The sequence below is a fragment of the Pseudorasbora parva genome, chromosome 8 (assembly GCF_024679245.1).
Source record: "Pseudorasbora parva isolate DD20220531a chromosome 8, ASM2467924v1, whole genome shotgun sequence".
NCBI classification, from domain to species: Eukaryota; Metazoa; Chordata; class Actinopteri; order Cypriniformes; family Gobionidae; genus Pseudorasbora; species Pseudorasbora parva.
This window is the reverse complement of record NC_090179.1, coordinates 11,551,319-11,575,757: the sequence shown is the minus strand read 5'-3', so window position 1 is coordinate 11,575,757 and position 24,439 is coordinate 11,551,319. Positions and strand designations below refer to the sequence as shown.

General features: G+C 39.7%; 1 protein-coding gene across 1 annotated transcript; it reads left to right on the top strand.

Annotated features, from left to right (window-relative positions):
• Nucleotides 1-2,858: 2,858 nt before the first annotated feature.
• or55e1 (odorant receptor, family 55, subfamily E, member 1) lies at nucleotides 2,859-3,842 on the top strand. Its single transcript, XM_067450727.1, has one exon. The coding sequence runs from the start codon at nucleotides 2,859-2,861 to the stop codon at nucleotides 3,840-3,842; it is 984 nt and encodes a 327-aa protein (XP_067306828.1).
• The last annotated feature ends 20,597 nt before the right edge of the window (nucleotides 3,843-24,439 follow it).

The following is a 24,439-nucleotide window of genomic DNA, read 5'->3' as shown; positions in this document are numbered from 1 at the left end:
TTTACATATTGCAGATTCAGTCTTCCCAGCCTAGTGTGGGTCTAAAATTTAGTTTCTAGTCTCCTTTGACAGCTCTTTGGTCTTGGCCATAGTGGAGTTTAAAGTCTGACTGTTTGAGGTTGTGGACAGGTGCCTTTTATACTGATAACGAGTTCAAACAGGTGTCATTAATGGGTCCTGCACACTGTGCGATTTTTCAAAATCCTTTGCGAATGTCCCTTGTCAGACTGTACGAACATGATCCCCGTGTCACACTGTAAGATCTCAGTTGACATTAATGTCAGACTGCACAATAGTGAAGGCGCGCTAAAAACGGACGCGCGCAAGAAATCTCACCCAGAGCTTTATATCATCAATGAATGACGCGTTCAGTGACAGTGAGCTGCATTACACGCGGGACTGAATACTGGCTACAAATAAATTTCTGGCTCTCGTTTTGGTCATAGTTTGTCTTGAAAAACCGAGATATTTGACTGTTGTCGTAGGAGAAGTCACACTGCAGGATTCTGTGCCAAATCTTCTGACACTGCCAGAATTTCGTCTGAGGTAAAATTTGATCGCAGAGCTCATTAATCGGCGGCCGGTGAACATGTCAAACTAACGACCAAAGACGTCAGATTTTAGCCTAGGATCTGAGGAATCTTTTAGGATTTCCTAAATTTGTCTCAGACGGCCAAATCGTGGCCAAAATCGCACAGTGTGCACCCGGCTTAATACAGGTAACAAGTGAAGGACAGAGGAGCCTTTTAAAGAAAATGTTACAGGTCTGTGAGAGCCAGAAAAAAATGCTTTTTTTGTAGGTGACAAAATACTTATTTTCCACCATAATTTGCAAAAAAATTCTTTAAAAATCAGACAATGATTTTTGATAAAGTGATGATGATAAAGTGTACCTATGATGAAAATTACAGGCCTCTCAAATCTTTTTAAGTGGAAGAACTTGCACAATTGGTGGCTGACTCCCAAGGTCAGCCATTGGTTTCCAAGGTTTATTTTTCTCCATCATGCCCTGATGGAGTTTTGGTTCCTTGCCACTGTCACCTGTGGCTTGGGGACACTACAATTTCTAAGTTTTTAATTAAATATCCAAATAAAATTAATTACTAAATTAATTGTATCAACTATATTACTAATCTACCCACATTGTTGCTATATGATAAATTGAAATGAGCTGATAACATCACCATTTTCTGCAGAACGACTGTAGAGCTGAATCAAGTTACTGAAAGTTCTTTCTTAAGGCCGATCACAATTTACTACTTTATTTGGCCTTGAATAAACTGCCAAATACTGTAATTACATTTATGTCAAAGCTGTGGCACAAGCTGTTGACATTTTTTAGTACATAGAAGAATGGCTGACATATGAGGACGGTTTGTGTCCGGCCTGGGTTATGTCCCAATACTTTTAGATTTTGGTAGTTCGAGTATTAACATTATATCACTTAATGAAATTCAGAGTTTCTTTATGCATTGTAAAATATGCAGGCACAGTTATCATGTAATAAATTATCATTGTTTGTCAACATCAAACATTGTTTTTTTATGGTGAATTTCTAACAACCACAGCTGCCATTAAAAATAAAAATTAAATACAGTGCAAAGTAATGATTTCAATGTAGTGTAATAGTTCTTGTTCATTACAGCTATTTTTTAAAAACACATGTATGTGTCAACAAAAAGTACATTAAATACCTGACAGCTACTTCACTTCACTATTCTAGGAAATACTCACTATATTGTTATTCCTTCTCAATATTTTTATTTAGTAATTTCAATACTTGCTTAGTTGCAGGGAAATACTACATTGAGTCTATGATGTTGTCAATGAAGTTGCAAGAGTTTACACTAACTTACTGGACAATTAAAGAAAAATAAAATAACTAATAACTGTGATGTAACACTAATTATTCTGTTGCACTTGCACTATCTACAGCAACTAAAACCACAGACATGACCCTCCTCAGCAGAGCTAATTAAGCCAGACAGAAATGATCAAGTAATTGGTTCATTCTTCCTGGAACAATATCTTCATCTGCGTGTTTGAGTGGATGGAGTGAGGTCATTAGAATGTATACAAGGTCAGTGGTTATAGTTCATTGTCTAATTCCTATGGGAGCATAGATCAAACTACTGTATATATGCTCCCTTTCGAATGGCTTCAGGTCTTAATGGGGGCCCTTACTCTACAGCGAATGAGCAAACAACAGAGAGACCAAGAAACTCGGGACAGGTATGTTTCCATGCAGCCTAAACTGAGCAATTGTTAACAAAGTGAACAGAAAAAAATAATAATGTATTTTTTTTATGTAAATGTATAATTGAATGTATATTTCTATTGAAAATAAACTTGTATAACTAGGAATTATCTTTTGGGGTTGGTTGGGTCGTTTTGGGGTGGTTACCAGTGATAGCAATGTTGCAATTTTCCAATTTTAACTTTCAAAAATACATTTTTATTTGTTTTGTTTTTTTGTTTTGACAGGTTGTTTAATTTACAAAGTATTTTGTTTTAGTTACTACCTGTTCATGCAGGATAAGAAATAGCCTGGGTACAAAGTCGCAAAGTGAAGACAAGAATGTTGTTCTTGATGAAAAAAAAACTGCCGAGACAGGAGAAAGGATTAGACAATTTGTGGATATATCATAAATTATACATTTGCTGTAATTTGGAATAATTGCACCTAGTTTCTAATTCATGGAGTAGCTAAATATGTGATAACCCAATATGTGTCCCAATTTGTTGTTAAACTATATGGCTCATTCCAAACATGTTTATTTAAATCTGTAAAGTGATAAATAATAGTAATTTTGTACTTACCCTGTAAAATAGGTTGTGCCGACCACATTCAGAGTGCCATGATTGAGGAACTCCAAGGAGCAAACCTCTCGCATACAAAGTTCTTATTTATGGGATTTCCAGAGATCTACAAATACAGACGTCTGCTTTCCCTGCCATTTTTTCTAAGTTACATTTTGGTCGTGCTGGGGAATTCTTTGTTGCTTTTTGTGATAAAAAATACAGAAAGTCTTCACAGTCCAATGTACATTCTAGTGTCTGCTTTGGCAGTTGTCGACATCATTGTACCCACTGCTATTATCCCAGCAATGCTTCTTGGTTTCCTCTTTGACTTGAATGAAATATCTTTAAATGGATGTTTGACACAAATGTTTGTAACTCATTTCTTTTCTTCTGTAGAATCCACCATACTTTTAGCTATGGCTTTGGATCGCTTTGTGGCCATTTGCAAGCCATTACATTACACTGAAATCATGAACTCATCAATGTTTTTGAAAATGCTTATTTTTACATTGATCAGAAGCGGCACTATAATGTTTGCACTGGTCACTTTGGCTTCACTTTTGTCTTTTTGTGGGTCTAATGTTATCCATCATTGCTACTGTGACCACATGGCTCTTGTTAGCTTGGCCTGTGATTCAATAAGCAAAAATAATGCAATGGGATTAGTTGTGATAATCTGTTTTGTGGGAATTGATATATCTGTTATTTTCTTCTCTTATGTGAAAATCTTGCATGTTGTGTTGGGGGCTGCGGCCGGAGAGGAACGTTGGAAAGCCTTTCATACCTGTGGTACACACTTAATGGTTATGATGTGTTTTTACTTTGTAGGTAGTATTACCTTTCTTTCACGAAATCTTCACATTCCAATCCCAATTGATGTTAATACCTTTCTGGGTGTTACGTATATAGTTTTCCCTGCAAGTGTCAATCCAATCATTTATGGTGTGCGAACGAAAGAAATAAGGAATGCTTTATTGAAAATGTTCAAAATAAATATTAATAGAGTTTCCATTGTAAAGGTGTCAACAATAAAAATGTAAGAAGTCAATACTTTGTATTATCTAGTAATCTCAACTACTGAAATAGAAATACGTGTAGGCCTATAAAGTGGCTTTCGATGTCAGAAATAGTAATCATAACCAATAAACCATGTTAATCTGTTATCTGCATCCTCAGAAGGATTAAAGTATGTTCAACTGCACATTTCTGGTAAACATCTTGTTATTGTGGAAAACATTACTCTCTTGTTTTACACACAAAGTGCTGTTATGTTCATGATTTCATATATTACACTGAAATAAATTGATACCCTGTAAATGGGTTTAAATAAAATGTAAATGTCAAGACATTTTAAACAATGTGCTTTTAGCTTTAAGATTACAAATCTGTCATGTTGTTGCTTCATGTCTAAAATGGGGGGGATTAGGAAGTAGCGTCTTAGAGTTTTGGATTAGTTAGGTGCAAGTGCAGCAGGAGCAAACATTCTCATCCACCTGTTTTCACAAGAAAAGATATGGTTTTGGCAAAATGTATTCAGTAATTAATAATATATTTAGGTACAGTATTAAGTCACTGATGGCCTGAAAAATGCTTAATCCAAACCTTTCTCCAGGACGACTTTGGCATTTGGTATACTAAGTTTTGGAATTAAACCAGCCATACTACAAACAACTTAAAAAAACAAAAATCTGTGACCTCTAATATCTGTGCATATTTAAGTCCCACGACTTCAACAAAAGGGCTCTAAAGTAAGGGTGACAACATATTAAATGAGCTCAGGGATCATCGGAAAAACCCAAAGGGCCAATTATAACCACTCCAAAATTAATTAAATAACCTTCTACTGAATACATCTGTTCATAATTCGCCACTCATGACCGAGTTTTCAAACAGAAAATGGAAAAGTAAACAAAAGAGCAATTTAAATGAAGATCCCTGTGTGTGCATATGTTTTCAGGTTTGCATGTTTGAAATAAAATGTAGGCATATCAAATGTCATACCCAATGACAATTCAAAGTGCTTTACATAGAAATTAATTAAAATAGTGATAACATATAGCCTGGCATGGTCATGCTCAATTCTAGTCAGAATATACTACTGAGTTAGCCTGACAAGCCAGACCCACATCAAGATGTTTGGTCTGGAAACTCACCATTGAAAGGGCTCAATCCGAAGGGCGGGACAAATGGTTGTCTTTCAAACTCCCCCTGCACGCAACAGGATATCGCTGCCACCAACCAGAGCAACGAAGGTGAAGGAGAGCTTGTCGATAGATTAAACATTCGCCGTATCCGGTCAGCAAAACTCCGAACACATCTTCCCTTTTTAAGAATGACTTCAGTGCTGTTCTTTGTTCTTTTCTCAAAGAAAGGCTTAACTCAAAGTCTTCCAGAGTCATGGTCAAAGCTGATTCGAAAGACCGCCGTTTGCCAGTTTCTGTGTTTACTAGAAGTACGCAAGCGCAACTCGGCCGTCGTCATTATGGCCCCGCCCACTGACTCTATACACGATGTGATTGGCCCGGCAAGAGTTAGGCGAATACAGCTCAGAAGGGTATTGAGAGTTGCTGGACGACACTTGCGGGCAGATTAAATTTCTGCCGCTAGGGTGCGTCTAGATTTCTAGGCTACTACTGAGTCTGATACTGCTCCATTGGGCTGTGATTATGGGGCATGTTTCATACGAACCAGGAAAGACCTCAATTGGATAGACCAACAACCAATCAGAGCAACGAACCGACGCATTACGTTAGTTGTCAAATGTCAACAGAGCTCAACTGCTCTGTGTTGCCATGTCTGCGTTTTTTTTCCACGGGTTGTTTTCCATGTCCGCTTGTTGAAGCGACTATTATGTATGGAGGTATTATTGTTGCATTATTTCAAACAAATATATTGTTATCCACAAATAAACTATAAAAAAAAAAAAGTAAAAGTAAAACGATTCACAAAAAATCAATAATTTAAAAATCAATGAATCAATAGAATGAGATCCACAAATATATGCAGGAGTTTCACAAAAACGATTAAGATTTACAAATAAATTTGTGGCAAGGGGGTGTGGTTCAGCGAGGTCTGCAGCGGGAGAGAGAGCCGCGGGACGAGCGGTAAGTGAGTGGGTTGGACGCAGATTGATAACACCTGTCTCTTGTTCCAGTAATGGGTGTGGAAATTCCGCCAACTTAAAACGCTGGCGGAATAGGCAGCAGGGAAGAGAGAGACGGACTGCTGACGTTCCCCCCTGAGACACTGAGCTAACCGGAACCCGGAAGTGGAACGACCCGGAAGTGAAACTGAAACTGACCATATGAAAAGACACACGCTGAAGTGTGCACGTTGTGATTTAAGTTATTTAATAAAAGAGACGTCAGCAGTCCAAGCCGACCCCTTGACCTCTTCCTTCCTTATCTTACGAACTCTTTACAAAATTCAATGACATTTGTGAATAACAAAAAAATCCACGCATATATTTTTATGTTACAAACATACTATTACTATCACACTATTACACTATTAGTTAATTCTAAAAAAATACAGGATTGGAATGACGTACATGACAATTCAAATTTTGGGGTAAACTACTCCTTTTACTACAACTTATAAGTAAGCAGGGTGGTTATTTCATGCCAAAGCCATGTGTGTTGGCAAATGCAAAGTCCATGGAACTCTTGAATTCTTGAAGTGCTGCACACAGTAGCATATAGTCATGTTTATTTTAGTACACTAGCAAAGTCAAAATATGGTTTGTGGACATTAATGATCTATTTTGGTAAAGCTCTATAACTATAACTGCAAATTGTATATATCGTCGCTGCCCGATGAAATTCATGTATGTCCAAAATGGTTACTTTTCAGGAAGTGAAAAAAACACCGTATTTCAAAAGCAGTTGAATGTAGCATTGTCATACTTGGTACAGCATCTTTACATGTAACCATATTCTTGCCAGTGTAATGATATAATCCACATTTGACCAAAATTGAGTTTAAATGGACATACGTGCATATTTTACAGTAACGGTGGTTGATACGCGTTCTTCCGATCGTTAATTAGAATGGCCAAGAAAATAATTTAAGCCTAAAGTACCTACCATCATTGGCAGTTGTCTGAAACCGTCACTTTCAAGTGAATCTAAGAATGACAGAGAGAAAAACTAGTTAACATTCCAGTAGGGCTCCTCCGATCACGATCGATCAAATCCACGTCATTTTCAGCGTTTATTTGCGCATCTTCTAAGTTAACAACGGCCTGTGTAGTAACAGCTGCTCTATGTGAAAGCCCACACCTGAGGGAATTTACTGCTGATTAGAGAACCGGCTTTACTGACGAGATACACATTAACGATCGGCCGATCGTGATTTGAGCAGCCCTACATTTCAGTAATAAATACAATGTAGACTTAATTGTTTGGCTGACTCAATTCTATTTTCCTACCAACCTTCCTCCTCATTGTTGACCCTCGCAATTGCCTCAATAACAGCCCTATCATAGTCATTTGGCTGTCCAGTGCTGAGCTTCGATGAAACTTCAGGAGACCTGCGAGATGCTTCCACAGGGTAGGAGATATGCGGCGTGATTGACAGCTTTGACACCAAATGGATATATGTAAAAATCAGATGACATGATTTCACAACTTTTCATTGGTCATTTAGATATGTGAAGCACATTGAATACGGAAATGAACCTGGACATTTAATCCGTCGAAAAATAAAAAAATCGGCAAAATGGACCAACGTGGTTTTCACCGGACAGCGACTATATATATATATATATATATATATATATATATATATATATATATATATATATATATATATAGCATATTACCAAAGAACTGTCAACGGGCATGGTTGATGTTTATATAACAGGATACAGCTGTATCCTGTTATATAAACATCAACCATGCCCCAATGCTCCAATTGAATTCAAAGTTGTTTGTTTGCTCTGATTAGTGTCAATTTCGTTAACGAAAATATGATGAATAATCTTCATAGATTACCTTTTTTCCATGACTAAGACCAGATGAGATGACAACGTCCTTAAACGATTATAGACTATATAAACATGCAATAGCGTTGACGAAAAAAGACGAGACTAAAATGTACTTTAAAAATTAGAAACTTAAACAAGAAGCACTGTTTAACTTTGTTGGTGGGGAAAAAGAGGGTGTTAGCTGAAGAACTGCACTTGTGTGAGTTGCTGAAACAGCCAATCAGAGCAGAGCTCAACATTAATATTCATGACCCTTCCAAATAAGGCAAAAAAATAATATTTCATTCTATGGACAATTTCTAGGGTTGTAAATAGACCTGTAAAACCGTATCTGGACAGTTTTTACCCTTAAATAAGCCACATACCCTCTATGTAGATAGAGAACAATTCAAAATATAGTTTCATGTCATTTTAGGGCACCTTTAAAATACTTGTAGCTTTTTAATGACTAAAGGGAGAGTAGATGAAGTCAGAATTTTCCATTTTCTGTGAGCTAACTTTTTAATAAATATGATTATAACCCACCTTACATGTCCTGAATATAGTCTCTCCAAAAGGGAAAAATGACCTCCTCTTGCACACTTCTATTGCTTCCCTTTTTTGACAGCCTAATTTCAAAAAGCGTTTCAACTGTGTCAGCAGTCAGAGGAGCTGGCTCATGACATAGAATAGGGTGAAAGCTACACGGATGACACTGAATAGCATCTAAGACTCCCAAGGTCTTCATTCCATCTCTGAATCTGAATATGTTGTGCGTGCTGGTAGGAAAGAACAGAAGGATCCAATTGCGAATGAACAATAATTTATTACTCTCAATTCACACAGTAGTGGAAGATTTAAGATTAAGGTTATTCCAGATTCTTATAGCTGGTCCAAATGATAAAAGGAACCCCCGCTCCCATGACGCCATTCCTCCAATGCAAGCTTAACTGCCAACTGTTCCCTGTTACCAATGTTGTAATTAGATTCGGCTGGCGATAAACGGTGAGAAAAAAACGCGCAAGGATGCATCTTGTCGTCCGAGGGAGAGCGCTGGAAAAGAACCGCTCCTACCCCCACCTCTGAAGCGTCCACCCTCCACCACAAACTGACGTGATCGATTAGGGGCGATGAGAATGGGAGCTGAAACAAAGCGGTTCTTGAGGTTGGTAAATGCAGTTTCGGCTGCACCAGACCACCTGAACGTCACTTTTGGGGAGGTCAACGTTGTCAGAGGCGCAGCTACTTGGCTGAAGTTACAAATAAAACGTCGATAAAAATTGGTGAACCCCAGAAACCCCAAGGGGGCCTTGCGGGAATCTGGGGTTGGCCAATCTATCACAGCCTTAACCTTGTCGGGATCCATGCGCATTCCCTCGGACGAGACCTAGGAATGGAACAGAACAGTGCATAGAAAGGGCATTTCTCCGCCTTGACAAAAAGCCCATTCGCTAGTAACCTCTGGAGCACTAGTCGAACGTGCTGAACATGTTCCTGGAGAGACGAAGAAAATATCCAAATGTCATCCAGGTAGACATAAATTGTCGTTGACTAGTGCTTGGAAGACTGCTGGGGAGTTGGACAGCCCGAAAGGCATGACCAAATATTCAAAGTGCCCCCTGGGGGTTTTAAAAGCAGTCTACCACTCATCCCCCTCTCTTATACGGACCAAATGATAAGCATTACGTAAATCCAGTTTTGTTAATATGGATGCTCCCTGCAACCTCTCAAAGGCTAAAGACATCAACGGCAAAGGATAGGTATTCTTTACTGTGATGTTGTTCAGCCCTCGGTAATCAATGCAAGGTCGCAGGGACCCATCCTTCTTACCAGGGGTGTCCAAACTCGGTCCTGGAGGGCCGCAGTCCTGCATAGTTTAGCTCTAGCTTGCCTAAACACACCTGGAGGTCTCTAGCAGGCCTATTAAGACCTTGATTAGCTGGTTCAGGTGTGTTTAATTGGGATTGCAGCTAAACTCTGCAGGACAGTAGCCCTCCAGGATCAGGATTGGACACTCCAGCTTCTTACCCACAAAAAAGAACCCCGCCCCCGCCGAAGAAGAAGAGGAGCGGATGAACTTGGAGGCTAGCGAATCAGAAATGTATTTCTCCATGGCCTCCCTTTCTGGAATAGAAAGTGAGTATAGCTTGCCCTTAGGCGGAGACGTACCTGGCATGAGATCTATTGCACAGTCATAGGGACGATGAGGAAGAAGAGAAGCAGCCCTGGACATACTGAACACTTCCTTCAGGTCGAGGTACTTCTTGGGCATGTTAGACAAATTCACCGCCTTCTCCTGTAACACAGAACTAGACACAGACGTACGAGCAGACACAAGACAAGAGGCATAGCACTTACTACTCCAAGCAGATACCGAACTGCATCCCCAGTCAACCCTGGGGTTATGCTTGACCAACCAGGGATGACCGAGGACGACGGGCATGAGGGGTGTGTCAGTGATGAAAAAGGTGATTGTTTCTGTGTGGTTGCCCGTGATGGTGAGTGTGACAGAGTCCGTGGTGTGTGTGATGTTGGGGAGTGTTTGTCCATTTAGTGCGTGCACAGCGATGGGAGTACTTAGGGGGTGTGTGGGAATCTGGAGCTGGGTGGTAAGTGAACGGTCCATAAACTTACCCTCCGCTCCGGAGTCCACGAAGACTTGGCAACTGTGTGACCGGTTTGCCCATTGCACTCTTCCCGGCAAGAGAGTTGCGGATGAGGATTTCCTCAATGATGCTCCACCCGACAGTAGCCTCCTCTCTACTGTCGGGCTTGATCTTTTAATGGACAACTATTGAGGAAATGCCCCGCCGCACCACCGTACATACACCGTCCCTCACCTCTTTGGTGCTCTCTCTCTCTTCCCAGGAAAGCCAAGCTCGACTCACCTGCATGGGCTGGGGATCGCTGGATGGGCTGACCGTATCTCTCACCGGGAACTCAAAGGGCTCAGGAGGTTCTCTGATGAGGGTGCGCCGGTCTCGCATCTTCAGTCTGGAATCCACCCGTAGCGCTAAATCCATCAGATCATTGAGGCTGTTGGGAAGCTCTAGGGCATAGATCTCCCGTTGGACACGGTCAGCCAGCCCATGCAGGAACCTGTCCCACTGCGCCTCTTCATTCCATTTACACTCAGCGGCCAATGTCCGGAACTGAATCATGTATTCCGACGCCCAATGCTTGCCTTGAAGTAAGTCCGAGAGTTTACGGGCCGCCTCGCGACCCGTTGCTGCACGGTCAAAGACCCGTCTGAGTTCCGCTGAGAGTGCCTGGAATAAAGAGCAGCATCAATGGTCGTTCTTCCACACCGCCGTTCCCCAGACCGCCGCACGACCAGATAGCAAGTTGATCACCAGCGCAACCTTAGCTTTCTCCGTGGCGAACGTAAGCGGCTGTAGTGAGAAGAACAGAGAACAACGAGTCAAAAAAGGTCTGCATAACTCTGACTCACCCGCATACCTCTCTGGTGTAGGAATGCGTGGGGCAGAATGGTTAGAGCCGGCGACTGGGTTGGAGGAAACAGACGGCGGGCTGGGCGCAGTGGGTGATGTCAGTTGTTTGATTTGAGTTGTGAGCTTGGACACCTGCTTCACAAGTGCCTGCACGGCCCGGGCATTAGCGGTGACATGCTCCTCCTGCTGCTCCATACGTTGACTGTTGGCAGTCAGATACTCCTGTTATTCAGCCATCTTCGCTGGATCCATGTTTGGTCAGATCGTTCTGTCGTGCGTGCTGGTAGGAAAGAACAGAAGGATCCAATTGTGAATGAACAATAATTTATTACTTTCAATACACATGGTAGATCAGAACAGTAATGTCTCAGAAGGCAGAAAGGCATCTCAGTCCATGAAGGGAAGATGGCAGGGCACTATATGTTTCTCCATGAAGCAGGGAGGCAAACGGGCAGACACGGTCGGCTGGAACCGAAACCGGAGCAAAGTAATCCCACGACAAAACAGGAAACCCACAGGACACACTGCAACGATCTGACACAAGACTGACCCTGCGTCCCAATTCGCATACTATCCATCCTAAATAGTATTCGAAAATGGAATTAGTATGTCCCAAATCGTAGTATGTTGAAAAAAGTATTCCAAAGATTCCCGGATGGTTTACTATTTCCAGTCCGAATTCGAAGTATGGATCGATGGGCACTCTAACGGCTGATATTGCCCACAACCCATTGCGAGTTGGACGAGGATTTGATTAGAACTACAAACACGGATAAAAAGTGTTAAAAAACTACAAACATGATGGATATGCGAGTCAGACGGTATAGATAAATGGGTTTGAGTGACCAACTATCAACATTTAACCTGACAAAAATATATTTATTCAGTGTTGTCCACATTATATTTCACCTGCAGCAGCATTGTGAACTTTTTTAATGAAACGCTTGGCCGTTAACTTTTAAATGGATCATTATATTTAAACTGCAAACACATCAGGAGAGTCTCTGACCCACAAAGACCCACAAATGGCAGATCAACGAGCGGCTACATTTCTCTCCGATACGGTAAGAGATTAAACTGAATGTGGAGGATTTGAACTGTGACGAATCTGACGATGATTGACAGGGCAGATAAACTGTGACGGGATGTACGTAACCAAGCAACAGAGTCTGTTAAAACCCTAATATGTCCTTAGTTTCCTGTTTACACTCAGTGCATTTGGGGTCTATATGACCCCAAAATGTAAAGAGTGATTGTAAAAAAAATATACATTTTTAATATTACATATAATATATTATTTTTTTTGTTCACTTCTCATCTATACAGTAATGCTGTGTTTTTGGATATTCAAAGTACTTTTGTACCTATTTACCACACAAATCCTCATTTATACCATTAGCTTGCGTGTGAAATATCAATTTTTTATGAAAAAAATACTTATGATCTAAATTAAAATGAATTTGTTTCTGGATATTGATATAGGTGTTAGCTGTACAATTCTGCCATCTGTTGGTCAAAGACAAACTTGAAGGAATTACAATTTAAGAAAGAAATTGTTTTGTCCATAGGGGGCAATAGAGATCCATTCATTTTACTGGATGTGGCCAACTGCTCATATCATAACTTTTGTTATACATTTTGTGAATTTATACATGTATAAACATTATACAAGACATAAAAAAATAAATATTCCTTCAAATAGTAGAATTTTGGTAGTTTTTGATAAGTTTTGAAATGTCTGTTTTAACAAAATACCACATAAATCGCCACATAAGAAACACCTAAAGTACAAGACTTAGAATCGGATTGTAGTTGAATATTATTTATTTTAATGAACCAAATGTGGAAAAAAATTATTAACTTTAGAATTTTGAAGATATTAATTTAATAATATATATATAAAAAAACAGCAGCAATATGCATAAATGACCAGGAGTGAAGAATGAACATTGAATAACAATATAATTTTTTGATAATCAAATTCTGAACACTGACCATAAAAGCAATAACTAGCTACAAAAATTATTACATAATTCACATGGTAAAAAAGCAGTTCAGAATGTTGTGAATGAACATGTATCATGAACAAAAATCAGTCCATGCTCTGGCCCTCTTTTGTATGGGAATATATGTTATGGGAACAATTACTTTGCTTTCAAAACAAAGTTGCAGCTCTTAGATCTCAGAGTAAACTTTCTCAAAGTTGAACGGGTCAGTTTCCTTTCATCTCTCCCTTGCTCTCTCTGCGTGTGTGTGTGTGTGTGTGTGTGTGTGTGTGTGTGTGTGTGTGTGTGTGTGTGTGTGTGTGTGTGTGTGTGTGTGTGTGTGTGTGTGTGTGTGTGTGTGTGTGCATGCATTAGGTCTCACTGATTCACTCAGGTACTCACATTTGTTGCTGATTTCATTTGACAAATTCCATAGATGCTCTCTCTCCCTCTCTTTGTCTCTCTCTCTCTCTCTCTCTCTCTCTCTCTCTCTCTCTCTCTCTCTCTCTCTCTCTCTCTCTCTGTGTGTGTGTGCGCGCGTGCCCATGTGCGCGTGCGCATAGGCGCACGTGCGTAATGCGCCAGTGCGCATGTGGGTGGTGCCTCAGTACGCATGTGCGTGTATGCGTGCACATGTGCGCGGGCGTGCGTGTGTGTGTGTGTGTGTGTGTGTGTGTGTGTGTGTGTGTGTGTGTGTGTGTGTGTGTGTGTGTGTGCATTAGGTCTCACCCCTTTTATCTTTGTTCTGCATTTGTGGCTGATTTTATTTGGCTATGGCAGTCATTCCTGTTAGTATGTATGTATGTGTGTGTGTGTGTGTGTGTGTGTGTGTGTGTGTGTGTGTGTGTGTGTGTTTGAGTGAGCATGTCTTTTCTACATTGCATTTTTGCTCTAGTACCAGGCCTTCATTTCTGTGTAGAAATTTTCAGATTTTTTTCTGGAATTATTGATTTTATTTGTCAATTTCTAAAAAAAATGCTTTCAATTGGAGTCACTCCTGTGTGTTTGTTTATGTGTGTTTGTGTGCGTGAGCATGTGTGTGTGCAAGTGATCATGTTCGTTCCACTTTACATTTGTGCTCTAGTACCAGGGCTTCATTGTGGTATGGAAATTTTCAGATTTATTCTGGATTTATATATTTTTTTTGACAAATGAAAAATAAAAAACAAATTTTTTTCGATTTTCCCATTCATTTCAATGTGGGGTCATATTGACCCCAAAGCTCCTGAGTGTGACAAATTTTTTTACATGCCTTTAGAACAACCGAATCAAGCCCAGTTTTTTTGTGCATGTACAGATAGATAACTTAGGAAAAGTCACAAAGTTTTATTCCACTGAGATAAAGGGAACCATTTTTTTTAACTAAAGAAAAGTGCTTTGGGGTCATATAGACCCCAGAGCACAAACTAGGGTTAAAGATGGCGAAGTAGTACGTCCCGAACCTTGCATACTTTTCTGCTACACGCTCAAAAGTATATACCTTTTCTTCACAAAAAGAGTACATACTTTTAGGACATAGTATAAGTTGGCGTATTGGGACGCAGCATGAGTGAGACAGGAATATATGGGCCCGGTAATGAGGGGCAGCAGGTGAGAGTGATCGGTGATGAGTAATCAGTGACCACGCCTCCAACATCACCACACAACACAGACAGAACGAGCGATGAATTCATGAACCGTGACAGAATAGGGAAGACAGACACACAGAAAAAGCTGGTCACTAGCCGCATTTCCATTACATATATGCGAAAAACTTTTGTGATATTTCTTAAATGTCTATAAAAAACTATTGCGGAATGAAAGCGTTTCCATAGCCGCAGCAGTTATGTGACTAAAACATATTATTTTCCTCTCGCGATATGTCATTTCAAAATGATGGCACTTGGTAGGTTTGTATATCATACACCGCTCTAGCCATTATTTTTATTGGAAGGAGACGTGTGTGTTATCCAAGCATTAATGGCAAGGAAAGCCCCTTAGGTTACTTAAGCGGCACGGATAAGAGGTTTGTATGTGTGTGTGTGTGTCTGCTTCAAGGTCTTCATGATAATGTGGCATTTCTGTGTTTAGAATCCAGTATTTGGCTAGAAATTTTGTTTGTTGGAAATATGAACTGAATTTAGAAATGCGTTTGAAATAAAAAATTTGCCGTTTAATGAACAAAATATTTTTTTGAAATGAAGACAGCATTTGGAGTCTCCATTCCCTGAGACCACAAAGAAAAGTAGACAGTTTATAGTTTATAATTATGTCTTAATCTTATCTGTATGGCTAAAAATAAAGGAGTATTGCGAGTTGTTTCCGCTGTCATAAAGGGGAAAAAAAAGAAAAACGCTGGCGCCTTTATTGTCAATGGGTAAAGATAACATAGCCTAACTACGAAACTAAATAGTCTATGTTTAGGCTATGTTCTAACTAGACAGTAGCCTGTAATATTACAAAACACTTAGAGTTTTATTTTCTATAAAGTCTTTTGTAAAAAATTATTTCATGTTTTATAAATTGTATTTTAATTTTGATCTATGTTTCATCAACTAATTGCCTGTACAGGGAGTGCAGAATTATTAGGCAAGTTGTATTTTTGAGGATTAATTTTATTATTGAACAACAACCATGTTCTCAATGAACACAAAAAACTCATTAATATCAAAGCTGAATATTTTTGGAAGTTTTAGTTTTTAGTGTTTAGTTTTAGCTATTTTAGGGGGATATCTGTGTGTGCAGGTGACTATTACTGTGTGCGACTATTACTGCAACTTAACAAAAAAACAATTTTATACCCATTTCAATTATTTATTTTTACCAGTGAAACCTATATAACATCTCAACATTCACAAATATACATTTGACATTCAAAAACCAAAAAAAAAACTAATCAGTGACCAATATAGCCACCTTTCTTTGCAAGGACACTCAAAAGCCTGCCATCCATGGATTCTGTCAGTGTTTTGATCTGTTCACCATCAACATTGCGTGCAGCAGCAACCACAGCCTCCCAGACACTGTTCAGAGAGGTGTACTGTTTTCCCTCCTTGTAAATCGCACATTTGATGATGGACCACAGGTTCTCAATGGGGTTCAGATCAGGTGAACAAGGAGGCCATATCATTAGATTTTCTTCTTTTATACCCTTTCTTGCCAGCCAGCTGTGGAGTACTTGGACGCGTGTGATGGAGCATTGTCCTGCATGAAAATCATGTTTTTCTTGAAGGATGCAGACTTCTTCCTGCACCACTGCTTGAAGAAGGTGTCTTCCAGAAACTGGCAGTAGGACTGGGAGTTGAGCTTGACTACATCCTCAACCCGAAAAGGCCCCACAAGCTCATCTTTGATGACACCAGCCCAAACCAGTACTCCACCTCCACCTTGCTGGCGTCTGAGTCGGACTTGAGCTCTCTGCCCTTTACCAATCCAGCCACGGGCCCATCCATCTGGCCCATCAAGACTCACTCTCATTTCATCAGTCCATAAAACCTTAGAAAAATCAGTCTTGAGATATTTCTTGGCCCAGTCTTGACGTTTCAGCTTGTGTGTCTTGTTCAGTGTTGGTTGACTTTCTGCCTTTCTTACCTTGGCCATGTCTCTGAGTATTGCACACCTTGTGCTGTTGGGCACTCCAGTGATGTTGCAGCTCTGAAATATGGCCAAACTGGTGGCAAGTGGCATCTTGGCAGCTGCACGCTTGACTTTTCTCAGTTCACGGGCAGTTATTTTGCGCCTTGGTTTTTCCACACGCTTCTTGCGACCCTGTTGACTATTTTGAATGAAACGCTTCAGAAGCTTGGCTATTTTAAGACTGCTGCATCCCTCTGCAATATATCTCACTATTTTTGACTTTTCTGAGCCTGTCAAGTCCTTCTTTTGACCCATTTTGCCAAAGGAAAGGAAGTTGCCTAATAATTATGCACACCTGATATAGGGTGTTGATGTCATTAGACCACACCCCTTCTCATTACAGAGATGCACATCACCTAATATGCTTAAATGGTTGTAGGCTTTCCAGCCTATACAGCTTGGAGTAAGACAACATGCATAACGAGGATGATGTGGTCAAAATACTCATTTGCCTAATAATTCTGCACTCACTGTATATTAAATAAGAAGCAAACCAAGATCGTCTGGAATGGATTGACGTGCGTAACTGGCCTCTTTTCCTTAGCCTTTGAGTAAGGCTGAAACTATAGCTCTTTCTATTTTAATACATTTCTTGAATATGTCTTAATCTTGAATAGGGTCCATTAGGTTAAAGTAACGCCACTGTCCTTATTAGAAAAAATATATGTCGTTTTAACAACAATATCTCGTTATTGCGAGAATATATGCAAGACACAATTGAGTGGAAAAATAATAGGCCTAATGTGGCAGCAATGCGTCATCACACGTTTCCATTGCAGTTTTGCGAAAATGTCCTTTTTCGAATTGCCTGAAAAACCACCTCATGAAAGCATAAACACTTTTTTGCGAAAACGCTGCTACTATCATAACAGCAATACAACAAAAATACTGTGGCCCTCCAGGACTGGAAGTTGTTTGTGACAGATGCAAGTCCTGCACAGTGTGTTTGTGTTTGACTAGATTATTGTTCTCTTGCAGAACACTAGCCAAGTCAATGCGAGATAAAAACAATCAAATACACTACACTAATTATCTGCCTCTAATTTGTAAGTAATAATGAACACTGTGAATATCTTCTTTAATTAGTGTTTGATTAGAGTTAAGCTAGAGCTAAACTCAGCTAGACACTCAAGAAATAAAAAGAAGATTCTTCAAATTGAAAACTCATATACTCAATACATTAGGGGTGGCACAGTTCACAAAATCCATGGTTCGGTTTGTATCGCGGTTTTAGGGCCACGTTTTCGATTCTTGTAGTTGTTTTTTCTTTTAATCGTTAACACCCAGAAATTTACTTAAGCATGTGATATTTAGCTTAATTATCCACAATTTGGGATACAGTATTAAATTTTTTACATCATGTAGAAGTTGTTTCCTAACTGGCTGTCTCCTGCTTACGTTGTCTACAGAGTCTGACACATTGGCATAACATTTTTCATGTTAATCATGTCTATTTTGATCAGAACAATGCACTGTGGCTTTAATTAAGCGTGAGCAGCTTTTTGCCCAAACTTCAAAGGCCTGTTTAAATGATTAAAAATAGAAGCATATCTTAACTTTAATGTTACATTTATCATATCAACTACTTACAACATGTTATATGCATATGTGTTTGGGACAGAGAGGAACACGGACGTATTTTCAGTAGATATATGCTGCCCATCATAAAGCAAAGCAGACAGTCTGAGGCACGAGGCTACATTGTGCATGCCTCAATCCTTTTTCATGTACCGAGCCACCCCTACTATACATATTCAAATGCTCTCTGGACCCTGTGGACAATCTGGAACATTAAGATATCATGTACAAGGAGGTTACGGTCTTCAATGTTTTTCAGAGTCCTGAGACATCCAGCAGTCAGCAAATAGTCCAACAATGGCTCTGTTGCCTCTAACAGCTCCTTTAAATTTGTGGCATCTTGAACCTAAAAAAAATAATATATGAATAAAAATAATAATAGTAATAATCTTCTGAAATTCTAACAAAGCTCAAAATACATTTTTGACCTTCTCGTATAAACCAGAGTCTGCAATGTCATCCAGTGTGGGTTTTGCTGACTCTGGGCCATTAACCAAAAAGGAGAAGAGTGTTTGAGATAGAAGTCATGGAGCAGGACCCCCATGGACTAAACTTACAGAAATTGCTTGTTCTGCAATGAGATAGCAGTTCTCTCTTAATGCTATATATCATTTTTTTTAAATATATATATATATAAGTTTGTGGCTCAGAATGCCTAGATATATTATTTCCACTATTCCTACCTGGGCATATAGCTGCTGCATCTGAGTCTTCATTGTAGGGTTTCATCAGTCTCTCCTGAGGGGAGTTCTTGAGGTGCCCATCGGACACATCCATATTGATCAACAGGACCTCTTCCATTTGTCCTTGCCTTTAGATTTCTGAGCTTGTTCTTCCTTACCCGTGCCAATGTGTTATTTCGGTTGACATGCTCAATTCTGGTTTTTACTTGCTGGACGAGGGATGCTCCAGTTTATTTTTATCATTATCCACATCTCCAAAACATGTAGGGTACTTCTGTATTATATAGTTTACAACTTTCAAACAAATCTCTCTATTTGGATTTGCATTGTGCACTCTCAATTCATTGACAAGCTCTCTGACCATCGCTCTTCTGGCAGCAGGGTTCGGTCTAGAAGAATGTGTGATGGCTGACGTCATCTCCCAGTTAACCTTCAAGGATGCAAACAGAAAATGAAGAAAAAAGAGAGAAGGATACAAGGATATAATCTTTTAAGGGTGCATTCATAGTCCATTTCATGATCAGACTCAAAGGAAGCAGTAATAAGAAATGTAATCTAAGACATCTAAGAGACCTGTCTATAGCCAGTTGTTGAGAGTTCCACTAAAGTGGCTTGTCAAAAACGTACCTAGCAAGTTAAGTGGCTCCAAATATGTTTTTTTCCACATTGTTTTTTCAAAGCAAGAAATTAACTTATGGGGAAATGCTACATGGTACATTAGGCTATGTTTGTGATCCAAAATATAGCCTGTAATAGATGCTTTTACAGAACCCTGTTGCTCAGTATTTTAATCTCTCTCTCTGATGTAGGCTAGGCATTAGTCACCAACATTACAACTCGCAGTGTAAAGCCCTATTCGGACTGGATTAGATTAACATGGGGACGTGGGGGTAAAGTAATTATTACCAGAGGTTCTCTGTGATTTTAGTCCCGTCCGAATGTGCCATCTCAGTAGTCATTACAGATAATGTCAGTAAAGATTACCAAGACTTTTACCTTCTGTAAAAAGGTATGGAAAAATGACCTGGGGTAATACTAATCCCGTTCGAATAGACCCGCTGTAAAAATCTGAGGTAAAATTCCATCATTTCCTTTTTAAAAAAAAATTTTTAAATGCATTTTGCAAGCTTTGAGGTGCTTGAAGCATTCGGTTGCGTTGTAGGTGGAGGGACAACTCTGTGGCAAACCTCCAGTATTTTCTGCATATCATTTAAAGCCGCACTTGGCTACTTTTGCTCTCGGGGTCCCCCTACAGTTTGGAGAAAATAATGTCCTCAACTACTGTCGTAAGCTCTGTAATCCTACAACAGGGGATGCCATCGCGCGTGCATTTGTTGACATGACAACCCTGATAGCCCTGAACTAGTGATGCGTGGCTCGTCTCATAACCAGCGGACCCCGTATGTCTATTTAATGGTCGCGGGTGCGCGGCGGGTTGTAAAAATATATACAGTGGTGCAGTGCGGGCCAAATAACTTCATAAAAGTGGCGCCGCGGATCGGTGCAGCGCTAACAGTTCCCCTGAACACTGCAAGAGGAGTTCGAGTTCTTCTGGCGTCGCGTGTGAAATGTCTTCATCCCAGGTAACGTTATAGTCAGTGGCATATGCTTCAGCATGTCATATGAATATAATTTCATGGGTTTTATTTTTTTCAAACGCCAAATAATCACGATGCTCACGTTTACAAGCCAGCGTCATTATAGTAGTCTATTGTTTACCGTTTTACAGAATCTATATGATACTTCAGTTCAATGTTTGAGTGGTAGCTCACCGTAACAAGCAGGACAGCATCGGTGGGGCACGCCTCCTTCAGCTCACGCCGACGAGCAAACGCTGGTCACATTTTGATCCTCGTCCTGCCTTTAATCCCATCACTTTTTCGTTTCCTCTTATTGCTTTCCTCCAACAAAACCTTTTCTTTCTTATGTGTCTGTGCTGCTTCGGACATGACTATATTATCCGACGAACAAAGTTGGGCTCGCACGTCCGAATGTAAGGAAGTGTGTGTGTTGGTGGAAGTGACGTATATGCCGTAAAGCAGTCGAATTTTGTAGTTCTTTTTGTTCTCGGGTTACTACCCGAATCCCGAAGTTTAAAAGTACGATTAAAAACGATACAGACCCCATCAGGCTATGGCAGACGTGTCATTCAACCTATTGTAAGTCGATTTATCATCACAAGAGTCTTAAAAAATATATTATGAAGGTTGAAAAGTGACCTAGTGCTGATTTAAAACAAAAAGAAGATCAAAAGCACTTATTAGAGGCACAACACTTATTTTAGCTCTAGGAAAGTGTCTATTACCAACACAATCCAATCAGAATCGTTAGACTGGATCTAACTGTTTATTAAAACAAACATTATATTGTAGACGGAGTTCAGACTGGTGCTCATGTGTGTTTGCTCACGTGATAACAGCAACGTCATACACACATGACGACACGGAGGTTACCGTGGTGTGTAAAGCGAGTTACTCCTCCCACTTCTGCTAGCTTTACTGAGATGTCTTATCTCGTGCGAATTGACCATTAATATTACAGACGTCCTGAGGTAAAATGACTTTACCCCGACGTCCCCATGTTAATCTAATCCCGTCCGAATAGGGCTTAAGCAGGTTGAGTTGCAGTCCATGTACAATAAATGTAATATTTAATATTTCATGATATGGGGAAATGGAGCTCAGAATGCCTAGAATCACATTGCTATTTTGAACATCGGCCCAGAATTTTGCAATCGATGCATCCCTATTGAGTAAAATAGAAATATATAATAAATATATATGAGTCCTTTTATGATAACTACACACTTGGAAAAAAGAAAAAAAAATTCTAAGATGAACATGCGTAGTTCAGTTTAGGGCACTTTATCTAAAGTTAGCTAGATTACAAACAGAATGACAGGATGTTTGCTATGTTTGGCAATATATATATATATATATATACAATAAAGTTATAAAATCTGTTCTTGATGTGCTTTTATGATGTATAAGAAAAGAGCAAACATAAGCTACCTTTTAAACTAACTCACTGACAGGAGGCAGACACGACATTCTTCTCAAAAGTGAAGCGCGCAATAAAAAAACTTTCCACAGAACACCGTAGCGGAAAGTTTGGATCATTTTACAGATCCGGATCTTTGAATCTCCTTAAGCAAAATGAACAAACTAATAATTTTGAGTTGAATCATGCGAGTTGAGCTAACGTTATAGAGATCTAACGTTACTCTAGCTAATGTTACTGAAATATACCAAACGAAAAATTGTGAATATCTCTTACCTTGTACGCTACCTGGATGTGGTTACTTTTCCCGTATGGACTGAGTAAAAAGCCGCTTCACCGCAGTCAGTTCGTGGTGTTTTTTACCGGGAATGCCGGGGCTAATGTCACTGAAATATACCAAATGAAACAATCACCACTCACTCATATCACCGGTATTAAAGCCCATCTTTCAAGTTGAAGATCACTGTGAATGAACGTGTAGATAAATAGTATAGGAACTCGACTTGCGTGAAGAAATTAATCATAAATCTGCATTAAAACAGTTTTTTAAAAGAAATTGTGAGTAAAATTACTTCCGTTGTGAAAAACGCTCTGATCGGAAGTGACGCAACGGCCGGTAAACATCGTCTCTTTGTAATGGAGTCAGACAGCGAAGAGGTTGCAGTTGGGATAAATGTCAACTCTTACGATGGGCTATTGCCGTATAATTACGAGCCGCCTAGGCGAGAGAGGGGTCAGGGAGAGTTAAGGGGAAGGGTGAATGGACAGAGGAGAGAGATAGAGTTGTGAGATAACTACGTACACGTTGCGGCATTAGTTTTGGCTTTTGTTCACACAGCGCTCGTCCTGGGTCGAACCCCGCAATGTTACTAGGTCTCCGACCCGGGTTCAATTCGGTAATTTATTCCGCGACGTGGTTGCTTTCACACAGAAGGCGACCCGGCAATGTTCCGGGAATATTGCGGGTCCGACGTGCAGTGTGAAAGGGGCTTTGGTGAGTGACCACAGGGTAACGTTATAGCTAATTGTGGCTAACGTTGTCTCCATGTTTATCACATTGCAGTATCTTTAATAAATCATATTTAGCAATATTGTTGTCGACTTTGTTGTTTTTCAAGCATCCATGTAGATTGTCACCATCTATGCCAGCAATATGTGTCTTAAAATAATTAATTTAGATCCCAGATTTTAAATGAATGTTGTAGGATGTAGGCTATAGCTTACATCTGTGACGGTCAGATAGGGATAGACATTCTGTGCATTTCTACACAACATAGTTTATCGTGAAATTTTGTAGAAATTGCTAGGTGATGTTTAATCATTAACTGCTTTTAGACCTAGGTGTCCGCTCCGCATGTTCTGCTTTTGCAGATGTCAAGCGTTTGGGCCGTATATCTGAACAACATAACAGGACAGCTGGAATTCCGACCTTAGTCGGCTGTTATACTACTCACCTCTTAGTATTTCCGACGGACATAATGTAAATGAGCTAACATGTACTGTGGAGTACGTGTATGAAAGCAGTTAGTCTTTCGGCTAGGACGGGAATATGCTGTTCATGTAAATACAGTCATTGTAACAACGATCTTTTATTGATTCACCATTGTGACAACAGAATTCACCATTGTGACGACTCAAACCTACTATAACTATAATTATGATAACGAAAATCTCTATTTTCTGTTTCCACCTCTCAGACTACGTAAACCCACAATGAGAGCCAGGGCTGCAGCGCCTATGTTTGCCTGTCGTTGCGTCATATGACGCGTTCTCTGGGAAAAGGCGGGTTTTTGGAGCGTAGCTTAGAACAGGCACTTTTTTTCTTAATTTCTGCACGTGGGTGTTGTAAAACATATGTATTCTTATGTATGTCTTTTTAAATTGACATTTTCATACAATATTCTGTATAAAATTATTTATAAAATTAAATTGAAAGATGGCCTTTAATATATATAAATATGTTCCTTCTTCAGGGATGCAAACACGGTTGATGACATGTATGGTCAAAAAAGAGAGAGGTAACTTTATTTACAGATCAAGTAGCTATAGGCTATAATGGGAATATGATCTTCAAGAGAGTTTTACCTGCTGACTGTCATAACCGAACGCGACGCGCAGTTTGAGTGCTGAAGTGAGATGATGATTTACAGCTGCAGCGGAGGGAAGACGAGTTTCCGTCAACTTTAATTTAATGATGGAAATAATATTAATATAATATCCTTGTCCCGCACATTCAGCTATGGAATGGATGACTTTGTACCAGCAAGAGTGATTGCTGAAGGATCATGTGATGATAAATATTCTGATTATCACGACAGGCTGAATCTGAGCAATTGTCTGCCTGTGCGAGTTTTGTCG